The sequence below is a fragment of the Hylobates moloch genome, unplaced genomic scaffold (assembly GCF_009828535.3).
Source record: "Hylobates moloch isolate HMO894 unplaced genomic scaffold, HMol_V3 SCAFFOLD_5, whole genome shotgun sequence".
Classification (NCBI taxonomy): domain Eukaryota; kingdom Metazoa; phylum Chordata; class Mammalia; order Primates; family Hylobatidae; genus Hylobates; species Hylobates moloch.
The window spans coordinates 401,296-414,537 of NW_026652280.1; the positions used below are offsets into that span (position 1 = coordinate 401,296).

The window sequence follows — 13,242 nt, forward strand, 5'->3', positions numbered from 1 at the left end:
GCTGGTGCTCAGGTCCAGGACAACTCTGCCTGCGGTTGTAGGGACAGGCCACACCCCATGTCCCGTCCACACCCCATGTCCATCCTTGCCATGAGGCCGGTCAGGTCTCCAAGGGTCCCCCACAGGACAGGCTGCGACCGACGCAAGCACGTTTTGCGCTGCCAGGAGGCGGGAGGTGCAATTTGTCAGCTCGTAAGGCTTAGCCTCATGCAGGTGCAGGTGGACAGAACACCCTCACGGCGGACCCCGGAGGCCTGTGCCTGACACGAAGGCTGACCCTCCCCAGCGCAAGGGACCCCTCCTGCCTGGCCGCAGGCTGGGAACTTTCTCCTGCCTCAGGCTCGACGGAAACCGCAGCTCTTCCTGGTCTCTCAGTGCTGGTCTTTGGGCTGGAACTCAGACCCAGGCTCTGCTGGTCTCCGGTGCGCTGACTGCAGCGTGGGGCCTCCAGCCTCCAGGACCGGGTGAGCTGACGCCTGCCAATCAGCCACACCCTTTCATCCTGCACCTCGGGAGAACCCTGATCAACACAACTTGGCATCCACAAAACTCGCTCTGTGAGGTGACACAACTCAGTGTCTGCAACGTCTGCCCATGTGCAGAAGAAACTTGGCCACCAGCTTTTAAAGCTGTTGCAAAATGTTCTCAGTGAATTCAATGCTTCAAATCCCAGTCATGAAATCTATAACTAATTATACTTGTCTTAATTTAATCATGTGAGTTTAAAAGAAAAAATCAATTCACAGAGCCAAAAATCAGCCTGAATGTAAAAGGAAGCAATGGCTTTTGAAAAACAACCTCCAGCCACAAACCTCCACCAACAGCGGGTGGGCCAGCAGGCAGGTCTCCAGTGAGCAGACGCACAGTCTGTCTCGGCCTCCAGCCAGCCCGTGGGTGCTCACGCCATCCAGGCTGCACAGCAGCCGCCCGGCGCAGAGGGAGCGTGCAGCTCTGCGGGCACGGAAGCTGCCACCACCCATCCCCCCAAAGCGCTCCGCATCCTCACCATGGGCGTCACCGGGCCACGTCCACCGGCAGGAAGCCAACACTGGTGCACTCCTGACCACAGAGAGCCCACGGGACCCCAAAACCATGCCACGTCGTTGCAATCATCAAGCCCCGTCGCCGTCAGAGACGGCAGGAGACACCGCTCCCTGCCGATTATTCCGCGGCCATTAGGTCCATGGCAGCTGAAACTCATGATCCCATCTGTATGTTCACAGGGCGCCTTCGGTGTGGGGGGCTTCGTCTGGGAGCAGATGGAGGGGAGCAGAGAGGTGGTCGGCCTCCTCCATGTAGCTGTCCGCAGCCTAAACTCCCGAAGGCCACAGACTCACTGGAGGTCCCATGAGGGCAATGAGGAGCACAAGCGGTGCCCACCCCCAGGTGGCTGGGGGCCCAGAGGTGGGAGGTCCTGCCTGGCTGAGCCTCCGCCAGCTGGGAACGAGTGACAACTCCCACTCCAGCTCTGACCTCAGGCCCGTCTGTGTTCCTACAGCCTGGATTAAAACGTCCATGCCACGGCTGCGTGGTGGCGGCTGAGGTGTCTGCAGGTCGTGACCACTGGTGACCTCTCCTAGGAAAGATGGCGAGGTTGGGGGTGCAGCGGGTGTGTTTGGGTTTAGAATGTGTGTTTGGGTTTAGAATGTACTTTTTGGGGGTCAGAGAATTCAGGATAACTTTTGGGGCTACAGGTGTTTAGGATTTGGTTTGTAACCTCTGTGGCCACAGGCAAGATAAACAGCTGAGCAAATCACCCTAACGCCTGGCCACGAAGATGCTGTGAGTTTGGGATAGAAAGGATTTTCTCTCCTCGGAAAGGCCCAGCAATGGAGTGAATGATCTCACGTGAGAAGGCAGAGGACAGAGCCTGCTTGGACAGTGCAGGGCGGGTCCAGGTGTCCACCTTCCGGTCCCCAGGGCCGTCCCAGCACACCTGTGGGCCAGTGCATCCCCTGTGGGCTCGGACTCAACAACTGCTCCCAGCCCAGGCAGCCCAGAGCCAAGCTCACACTGACAAAGCCGGGTTCTCAGGTCCTGAGCACTGCTGGGGACAGCGGGCGTGTTCTGCTCATACATAACTGAGGCTTCCTATTTCTTCGGCACCCACTGTGTGCAGCAGACCAGGCGTTTCCGTGGTCCCTGAGCCAAGCCCTCCCCACAGGGAGCTACTGTCCCTGTGCAGGTCGCAGCCCGGGGCAGGAGACTCAGCGCGGGGCGGGCACTGAAAGCAACCAGCACCCTGGGCTTCCCTCATTCTCCGAGGCACCCAGGAGACCCGGGAGGCTGTCCCAGCTGGACTCTGGCTCGGAGTCTCCCCAGTGTCTGCAGAGCTGTGTGTAGGGGTGCTCATGACTCCTGCACCCCCACCCCTGCACCTGGGACAGCACAGTGCGTGCAGGAAACCCCGCGGAAGCCGACCCGTGTGGCGGCCGGACTCGGCCTCCCACACACATCCCTTCAGAGAGCTCACATTTTGTCAGTAACGACGACTCCTAGTTCTCAAGAACTCGTGTCCTGACAAACAGCACCAAAATGCTCGCACCCACGTGCTCTGCAGGGAGCACCGAGTCACGGTCCCACCGCCGTCCCTCAGTGGCTGGCCTGGGATGGTCAACCACGGACTTGGCTCGTCTGAGGCCTGAGTTGGGCTGGGACTTGCCCTGTTTGGGATCCAGCATGTATTTATTTAATTAAAGTGAGGCTGAGCGTTTTTCCATTGGAATCACCATCATTTTACAGTTTCCACATCCCATCAATCAAGTGGACAGAAGGTGACGTCCTTCACCAGCCCCCAGCTGGACGCTCGGAAGCGCCCTGACTTCCGGTTTTGTTACGTCACCAACACGTCGATTCTCACGCTTTGAAATATTCTCTTAGGACAGGAGTGAGAACCATCTTTTCTTGGCTCTTAACCCACACAACCGAATCGCTTCCGAAAGAGACCTCCAGTCAGTCAGCAGCAGCTGCAACGCTCGGACACGGGTCACCAGGCCCCACGGGGAGAGCGACTGCTTCTTAACCAGATGCTCGGACACGGGTCACCAGGCCCATGCGGAGGGCGACTGCTTCTTGACCGGACGCTCAGACACAGGTCACCAGGCCCCACGTGGAGGGCGACTGCTTCTTAACCAGACGCTCGGACACGGGTCACCAGGCCCCATGGGGAGAGCGACTGCTTCTTAACCAGATGCTCGGACACGGGTCACCAGGCCCATGCGGAGGGCGACTGCTTCTTGACCGGACGCTCAGACACAGGTCACCAGGCCCCACGCGGAGGGCGACTGCTTCTTAACGCTCGGACACAGGTCACCAGGCCCCACAGGGAGAGCAACTGCTTCTTAACGCTCGGACATGGGTCACCAGGCCCCATGGGGAGAGCGACTGCTTCTTAACCAGATGCTCGGACATGGGTCACCAGGCCCATGCGGAGGGCGACTGCTTCTTGACCGGACGCTCAGACACAGGTCACCAGGCCCCACGTGGAGGGCGACTGCTTCTTAACCAGACGCTCGGACACGGGTCACCAGGCCCCATGGGGAGAGCGACTGCTTCTTAACCAGATGCTCGGACACGGGTCACCAGGCCCATGCGGAGGGCGACTGCTTCTTAACGCTCGGACACGGGTCACCAGGCCCCACAGGGAGAGCGACTGCTTCTTAACCGGACGCTCGGACACAGGTCACCAGGCCCCACGGGGAGAGCGACTGCTTCTTAATGCTCGGACACGGGTCACCAGGCCCCACGGGGGCGACTGCTTCTTAATGCTCGGACACGGGTCACCAGGCCCCACGGGGAGGGCGACTGCTTCTTAATGCTCGGACACGGGTCACCAGGCCCCACGGGGAGGGCGACTGCTTCTTAATGCTCGGACACGGGTCATCAGGCCCCACGGGGAGGGCGACTGCTTCTTAACTGGACAAGCGATTTAGGGGCACGTGCCAGGAGTGTGAAGGGCTGGGTGCCATGGAGCCCAGGGTTGTCCCGGAGAGGATCTGGGGTTTTGGGGTGCACAGTAAGGGTTAGGGCTGGTGTTCCTGGGGTGACTTCTGTAGCTGGGGCAGCCCACACTTCTCCCATTCTCTAATGTGACACAAATGAATTTTCCCTCCTGGATATTCGACCGAGGACAGCCAAACACTCCAGCACCTTTTGGAAGCACGATCGGGACCTGGACCTCGTGGGGACGACGGGGGAAGGCAGCCTGGCCACCAGACACCCAGACTACAGGCGGCAGCTGACTTCCAAACCTGCATTTAAGTCAGATTGGCACTTGGGCCGCGGGCTTGGGTCAGCTCAGCTCCTTGCTGTGCCCTTCAATGAGTGTCCCCCAGGCCGGCAGGGGCTCTGCGGTGCTGACGGTGGGTGCTCTGCCCCGAGGGGAGGAGGGGCCTCCACACAGTCCAGGGAGGCCAGTGCCCGAGGGGAGGGGTGCTCCACCCCCACTTGGTGGGGTGCTCTGCCTCCTGGTGTGGCCATCGGAAAATGCAGGGAGACCTTTCCAGGGCAACACTCAGTTATGCCCGTGCAGACACAGTCACAGCCCCTTCTCTGTGAATCTCACCACTCTGGCAACACAAACCCCCAGGCCCAGGGCCCGGAGCTCACAGTCCGTCCCAGGACACGACACACGCCGAGCTCACGGTCCTTCCCCAGACACGACACACGCCGAGCTCACGGTCCCCCCCTAGACACGACACACGCCGAGCTCACGGTCCTTCCCCAGACATGACACATGCTGGCAAGCTTTCGCCTTCTCTTGCCTCCTCATGGTAACATAGGTTGACCCACAAGGACACACACTTCTGCCCAGACCTTGTCAGGTTAGTGGGACAGGATGGATGGGGCAGGAAGTCTAAGACAGGGGCAGGAAGATCCACACCCAGATCTCAGCACCCAAACCTCTCAGCATACAGACCTCAGCACCCAGAACTCAGCACCCAGACCTCTCAGCACACAGACCTCTCGGCACACAGACCTCAGCACCCAGATCTCAGCACCCAGACCTCGGCACACAGTCCTCTCAGCACACAGACCTCAGCACCCAGACCTCTCAGCACCCAGACCTCTCAGCACCCAGACCTCGGCACACAGTCCTCTCAGCACACAGACCTCAGCACCCAGACCTCTCAGCACCCAGACCTCTCAGCACCCAGACCTCAGCACCCAGATCTCAGCACCCAGACCTCTCAGCACCCAGACCTCATAACCCAGATCTCAGCACCCAGGCCTCAGCATCCAGACCTCTCAGCACCCAGACCTCTCATCACCCAGACCTCTCTGCACACAGACTTAAGCACCCAGACCTCTCGGCACACAGACCTCGGCACCCAGACCTCGGTTCCATAGCCAGAAGCCTGCCTGGCCCTGGCACTGTCCTCCAGCCCTGGAACAATGCGGCTGGGTCTCCTTGGTCCAGAATGACCAAATGTCACACAATACTCTAGACCCCGGATACCCAATATTTTAGCTCCACGTTGTCCAAACTTTGAAGGCCTGACGAGCTGAGCAGTTTCCGGCGGAGGCCTGTGGACCGGATGCTGCGTCTGGAAACCGAATGTAACTTGGAGCCTGTTGTCTCCCGCTGGGGGTGGGGGTTTGCCAAGACCACCATCAGCGACGCTCCCTCAGCCCGGCCACCTCCAGCCCTGCCCCGGCCCCGGCCCACCCCAGCCCCGGCAGCCCCCAGCCCGGTCCTAGGCCTTGGCCGCCCCCGCGCCCCTTCCCCCACCCACCTCCCCGCAGCCCAGCCCCCAGCCCAGCCCCAGCTCTGGCCCCGGTCCCCGCCACCCCCGGCCGCGCTCACCCGCTCCTCCTCGGCGCGGATGTCCGGCATGGTGCTCAGGCAGAGGCCCACGGCCGTGACGGCCACGAAGGACACGGATACGCAGGCGAAGAGCTTGCCCGCTAGCCCCGAGTGCGGGTTGTCCACCACGTCGCGCAGGCGCCGCCGGCCGCGCTGCAGCCGCCCCTGAGGTCCCAGGGCGCGCGCCGGGCTCCCCTGCGCCCCGCGCTCCGTCGGCCCCGCGCTGGCCTCGGCCGCCTCCTCCTCGCGGCGGCGCAGGCGGCGCAGGCAGCAGCGCTCCAGGCGCGCCTCGTCGATGCCCCAGTAGGCCAGCTCGTCGCGGAAGGCCAGCGCGCACGGGCCCCGCAGCAGCCGCAGCTTCCCCGCGCGCAGCAGCGCCACGATGGCGCGGAAGGCGCACGGGCTGCGGTCGAAGAAGAACTCGTCGCGGCTCACGTCGTAGTCGTCGCACACGCGCAGCAGGTCGTCGTGGCCGCGGCAGGCACGCAGGCGCTCCAGGCGCGCGAGGGGGCATCGTGCCAGCGCGGCCCAGGCCAGGCGCACGCGGCAGCCCCCTACGTTGATGATGACGTGCCGGGCGCGTGTCCCGCCGCCGCCGCCGCCCGGGTAGCAGGGCCATGGCTCCATGCGCAGGGCCGGAGCGGACCGAGGGGCTCCCGCCGGGCTCCTGCAAAAGGAATAGAGCGCGTTAGGGCCGCGAGGGCTGAGCTGGGGGAGCGCGTCCGCCCGCGGGGATCCAGGGGCCGGGCCGGCACCGAACCCTCGGAGGTGAGCTCGGAGACCCCTCCGCCCGCCCACTGCCCGCTCCTCTGCAGGCCAGACCTCTGCACCTGGTCCGCATGGGGGACCCTCAAGCGTCCAGCGGACCCCGCCAGGTGGCGACCCGCCTTGAGTTATCACCAAGGGAACAGCCGGGTTCTCACACTAGGGGGCTTGGAACAAGGGGTCGAACGGAGCTTTCACAAATCGACGCAAACCCCGAAGAGCCAGATGTTTCAGGGCGGACCCCACCGACCGGTGAGGACGCCGTGATGGCTGGAGGGAGAGGCGGAGTCCTAGCTTAGTTTCTCAAGGTGTGTCCCGCGGAGCAGCCACGTCAGAATCAGCCAGGGGACCTGCTGGAAAACAGCATTCCTGGCCCTACTCCGCATTCTGTGAGGCGGAGAAACTGCGGAATAAGGAGCTCCAAAAGTCCATCCCTACCTTCACACAATGGAAAACCTGATGAAAACCGTCGAGTCAACTTTTTTGGACCTCTGGAAACTAACCAAAAGCTTGCACCAACCGTGGGGCACTGAGAAAGAACAGCTGAGTCTTCATCACAATAATAAGCTTTGTCGCTCCCCAGCTCCGCGGGGACAGCAACTGCCTGCATTCCCGGTACCAGCACTGGAAGGAGAAGCTACAGGCCTCGTTGACCAGGAATCGTAATTACTTTGGCTCCGTGGAAGACCGGCTCAAACTCCTGCCTTATCTCCAGTATCTTGGAACTCCGTCTGTGCAAAGGCAGCCACTTGGGGAGTGTGTGTCAAAAACATCGATAGGAAAGTGTTTTAGCCATTGCTGCCTGAGGCAATGGATTATAGTTGGCACCACAGGCTAAACAAAAAGCTGGGGACGAAAGGCTGGCGAATGAGATGATTTAGGAAATAAGAGCTTGATAAAGTTCTAAGAGTTCCCGGGAATCTGGATGCCACGCACATGCCTGGGCTGCGCACGTGCCGGGAAAAACCCGAGAAGTCCCTGAAGTCCTTCCTCGGGCTGACCTTCAGATTCTGCGAGCAGGAGGTGATAAGACAGAGGCTTGACCAGCCTGGCTGAGTGCTGAAGGTGGCTCCAAGACACACAGAGCCCATCTGCAAAAACAAGTTTTAGTTTTCATTCCAGACGTTTAAGAATCTGTATGTCCCATCACTTGCTGCCCTCTAAGCTAATGGAACAGACATCAGTGGCCACATCAGACAAAGAATATGGACTTTACAAAATTAGTTCACAAAAGTTACTCAACAAACCACAGTAGCTACAAAAACTCCTGGGGAGAGGGGAGAGTCTGATTTCCAGAACTGCCACTTATTAAAAATTTCATTTTCAACAAAAAATTACAAGGCATACAAAGAATACAAGAGTGTAGCTCATAGACAGGAAAAAGGAACTAAAACAGAATGTCACTGAAGAAACACAGATATTGGACTCACCAGAAAAGACTTCACATAAGCTTATTTAATATCTTCAAAGAGCTAGAGGAATTTGTGAGAATGATGTCTCACCAAATAGAGAATATCAATAAAGAGACAGAAGTTATATTAAAAAAAGGTGAGAGAAATTCTGGTGTTGAAAGTGTAATAGCTGAAATGAAAAGCTCATTAGAAGGTCTCAGCAGCAGCTATGAACACGCTGAAGAAATAATCAGAGAAACTAGAGATAGATCATTTGATGCTGTCCTATCGGAGGAGCAGAAAGAAAACAACTGAAGAAAATGGAACAGAGCCTAAGAGACCTGTGGGACCATCACATGTACCAACTTTTGCATAGTGAGAGTCCCGAAAGGAAAGAGGGAACAGGGAAGAAAGAATATTTGAAGAAATATGGTTAAAAAACCCTCCAAATTTGATGAAAAACATTAATCTACACCTCTAAGAAACTCAACAAACTCCATGTAAGATAAATTCAAAGACATCCACACTGACGCACCACAAACTGTCTAAAGACAAAGACCTGGCACACTGGCTTATACCTGTAATCCCAGCACTTTGGGAGGCCGAGGCAGGTGGATCATCTGAGGTCAGGAGTTTGAGACCAGCCTGGCCAACATGGCAAAAACCTGTCTCTACTAAAAATACAAAAATTAGCCGGGTGTGGTGGCAGGTGCCTGTAATCCCAGCTACTCGGGAGGCTGAGGCAGGGAGAATTGCCTGAACCTGGGAACGGAGGTTTCAGTGAGCCGAGATTGCGCCACTGCAGTCCAGCCTGGGTAACAGAGTAAGACTCCATCTCAAAAAAAAAAAAAAAAAAAAAAAGAGAGAGAGAAGAAAGCAGAGGCAAAAATCCTCCACAAAACACGAGTAAAATAAATCCAGCTTCATATTAAAAGGATTATACATGATGACCATTTGATCGTTTACCATAGAGATTTATCACAGGAATACAAGGGTGGCACAATACACAAAATTAATATAATATGCTTATTTATAGGATGAAGGGAAAAATCATGCGATAATTTCAATAGATGCATAAAACGGATTTGACAAAGTCTAACATCCTTTCCTGATTAAACAAAAAACTCAATAACTACGTCTAAAAGAGAACTTCCTCCATATGACAAGGTCCGTGTAGGAAAAACTCACAGACTTCCTCCACATGACAAAGTCCACGTAGGAAAAACTCACCGCTAACTTCATAGTCAACGGTGAAAGACTGGATTCTTTCCCTCTAAGACCAGGAACAAGACTGAAATGCCTGCTCTCATCAGTTCTACTTAACATTGTACTGGAAATTATAGTCAGAAAAATTAGGCAAGAGAAAGAAATAAAAGGCATCCAGACTCACAAGAAGAAAGTAAAACTATATTTTGAGATGACTTGATCTTATGATCTTATGTACAGAAAACCTTAACACACACGCACACATACATACACATACACACGCGCACACACACACGCACACATACCCACACACATACACACATACACACACACACATCACTATGAGAATGGGTTCAGCAAAATTGCAAGACATGAGATCAGTAAAAAAAATCAGTTGTATTTCTATACAAAAGCGATGAATAATCGGAAAAGGAAGTTAAAAAAATTCCATTTATAAGAGCATCAGAAAGAATAAAATCCTTAGGAATAAATTTAACCAAGGAGTGGAAACTGAAACCTACACTGAAAACTGAAAACTACAAACATTGGTGGAAGAAATTTTAAGACTAAATAAATGAAAAGACATTCCATGCTCATGTATTGGAAGACTTAATATTGTTAAGATGGCAATCTTCCCTAAATTGATCAACAGAGTCAATCCAATCCATGTGTACTACACTCTTGATTGCTGTAGCTTTATACTCAGTTTGAGTAAGTAGTAATGTACTAGTCCATGTTCACATTCCTATAAAGTAATACCTGAGACTGGGTAATTTATAAAGAAAAGAGGTTTAATTCGCTCATGGTTCTGTGGGCTATAAAGGAGGCACGGTGCCAACGTCTGCTCAGCTTCTGGGGAGGCTTGGGAAGCTTCCAGTTAGGGCAGAAAGCAAAGGAGGAGCAGGTGGAAACAAGAACAAGGTTGGGGGGTAGGTACCACACACACAAAAATCCAAGTAACTTTTTTGAAGACATTGACAAGTTGAACCTAAAATTCTATTGGAAATGCAAGGTAGCCAAAACAATCTTGACATAGAACCAAGTTGGAGGGCTCAAACTTACTTGATATCATTTTATTATATGCCTCCACCTAAATCTCGTGTCGAAATGAGATCTGTTTGTTTAAAAGTGTGTGGTACCTACCCCCCAACCTTGTTCTTGCTTCCACCTGCTCCTCCTTTGCTTTCTGCCCTAACTGGAGGCTTCCTAAAGCCTCCCCAGAAGCTGAGCAGACGTTGGCACCGTGCCTCCTTTATAACCCACAGAACCATGAGCGAATTAAACCTCTTTTCTTTATAAATTACCCAGTCTCAGGTATTCCTTTATAGGAATGTGAACATGGACTAGTACATTACTACTTACTCAAACTGAGTATAAAGCTACAGCAATCAAGAGTGTAGTACTAGCGTAAAGAGAGACATAAAAATCAATGGAGCAGAATTGAAAGTCCAGAAATGAACCATAAATCTACTGTCAGTTCATTTTTGACAAGGTCGTCAAGACTATTCAATGGAGAAATAATGGTGTCTCCAACAAACGGTTATCCACATGTAAAAAAATAAAGTTGGACCCTGCTATCGTTTGGATATTAACCTCCAAATCTTATAGTGGAATTTAATACCCAGTGTCGGAGGTGGGGCCTAATGGGAGGGGTTTGGGTCATGGGGGCAGATCCCTCACGCATGGCTGGGTGGTGTCTTCATGGTAATGAGTGAGTTCTCGCTCTATGAGTTCACTCCAGCGTTGGCTGTTGAACCCTCCTGGCACTCCTAGCCCTTGCTTCCTCCCTCTCCGTGTGGTCTCTGCACACACCAGCTCTGTGCCATCTTCTGCCATGACTGGAGCTGCCTGCGGCCTTCCTCAGATGCAGGTGCCTGATCTTGAAATTTTCAGACATCAGAATCATGATGACATCACAACCTTCTTTTTAAAATGAATTACCTGGCCTCAGGTATTCCTTTATAGCAACACTGAATGGACCAAGACGCCTACATGACACTATGTATAAAAACTAATTCAAACTAGATCAAAGACCTTAATGTAGGAGCTAAAACTCCAAAACACACGTAGAAGAAAACAGAGTGTACATCTTCATGACCGTGGATGAGACATTGGTTTCTGAAACAGAATGCCAAAAGCACAAGCAACAAAAGAAAAAAAGATGAATTGGACTGCATTCCAATGAAACTCTTGTATATCAAAGAACAGGACCAGGAAAATGAATGACAAGTAACGGTGGAAAAAAAAGAGCTGCGAGTCACATGTCTGATAAGAGTCCAGTATCCAGAATGTTAGGAACTCTTGGAGCTCAACAACAAATGACAAACAACCCAATTTAAACATGGACAGAGGACTTGAACAGATATTTCTCCCAAGGAAATATGTGAATGGCTAATAAGCACATGAAAGGTGATCAATATCATTAGTCATTATGGAAACGTAAATTAAAACTACAAGATACCACTTCACATCCACTAGGGTAGTTATAATCAAACAAATGGGGAAAAAAACCCAACAAGTGTTGGAAAGGATGTGGAAAAATTGGACCCCCGTACATTGCTGGTGGGAATATAAAATGTCACAGCCACAGTGGGAAACAGTCTGGCAGTTCCTCAAAAATTTAAACAGAGTTCTCATGTGACCCGACGACCCCACGCCGAGATGTACACTCAAGACAAATGAAAACATGTGCTCACATAAAAACTTGTACATAAATGTTCACAGTGACATTACTATAATAGCCAAAAACTGAAAACAGCACAAATTCCATCAACTGATAAACAGAGAAGCAAAATGTGGGCCTCCATACAGGAATGTTATGCAGCCACAAACAGGAACCAAGTGTTGCTAATGCCACAGTGTGGATAAAGCCTATGCTAAGAGAAAGAAGCCAGGAAGAAAAGGTCACATATAGTTTATATAAAACATCCAAGCCGGGCACGGTGGCTCACCCCTGTAATCCCAGCATTTTGGGAGGCTGAGGCAGGTGGATCACTTGAGGTCAGGAGTTTGAGACCAGCCTGGTCAACATGGTGAAACCCTGTCTCTACCAAAAAATACAAAACTTAGCTGGGCACGGTGGCGGGTGCCTGTAGTCCCAGCTACTCGGGAGGCTGAGGCAGGAGAATCCCTTGAACCCGGGAGTCAGAGGTTGCAGTGAGACAAGATCATGCTACCGCACTCCAGCCTGGGAGACAGAGCGAGACTGTCTCAAAAAATAAAATAAATAAAATAAAATATCCATGATAAGTAAATTCACAGAGACAGAAAGCTGGTGAGGGGGTTACAGAGGATGGGAAGGGGGCGATGGGGAGTGACTGCTAATGGCTCAGAGTTTCTTTTGGGACGATGAAAAGTCCTGGAATTAGATAGTGGTGATGGTTGCACAACATTGTTAATACACTAAAAACCACTGAATCGTGCACATAAAAGTGGTAAATATAACGTTATGTGAATTTTATCTCAATTTATAAAAATCATTCTGAGTGAGTAGGTCTCGGGGGGGGGGGGGATCCAGTGACACGCAAGCCTCATCGCTGAGGCTCGAGAGCCGCTGCCTTCCACCGTCAACATCAAGCCCTTTTTCTGGTTGTTGCTGACAACTGTATCCTAGGACCTCTGCCAAGTAAAGCTTAAACCCACCACTACGGCAACTCAGGAACCAGAGAAGAGGGGGCGTGGTGGGTTTGCTCAGTGTAGCTCACAGACTGCCCACTCGACCCAAGTGTGTGATTCACTCAAGATTTTAGGGGGGAAAAGTCAAATGAAAAGGAAGGAGGGAGGGAAAGACAGCCTAACAAAATGCCGTTAGTTACCTTGCCAGTAAGAGCTCAGCACCCCAGTGAAGAATTGCAGAAGTCGCTTCTGAATGGGAGAAAGCTCCTTAGATGGCTACCGCAATGGAGGCCAGGAGAGAAGCGCTCAGTAATCACCGACACCACGTGTGCTGTGACCTTCAGCGCCAAGTTCGCTGCAGGAGAAGAGGGGGACGTGGTCAGGATTCAAATGGTTATGTGTGCCTCTATGCCCCAAGGTTCACTCAGTGAACATGTGACCTAAACCTCTGTGCCAGAC

General features: G+C 53.1%; 1 protein-coding gene across 2 annotated transcripts in view; it reads right to left on the reverse strand.

Moving 5' to 3' along the window:
• The window catches only part of KCNG2 (potassium voltage-gated channel modifier subfamily G member 2), a 32,505-nt gene extending 24,311 nt beyond the window's left edge, over positions 1-8,194 (reverse strand). Inside the window, exons 1-3 of one of the 2 annotated variants that reach the window (XM_058438235.1) lie at positions 7,010-8,194; positions 6,730-6,921; positions 5,807-6,473 (exon numbers count right to left, since the gene is read on the reverse strand). In XM_058438235.1, the coding sequence (XP_058294218.1) occupies positions 5,807-6,433 (627 nt within the window). In that variant the 5' untranslated portion in view covers positions 6,434-6,473; positions 6,730-6,921; positions 7,010-8,194. Of the gene's footprint in view, positions 1-5,806; positions 6,474-6,729 lie in introns of both variants that reach the window. The other variant, XM_032152001.2, reaches the window with a different exon arrangement.
• Positions 8,195-13,242: the final 5,048 nt, after the last annotated feature.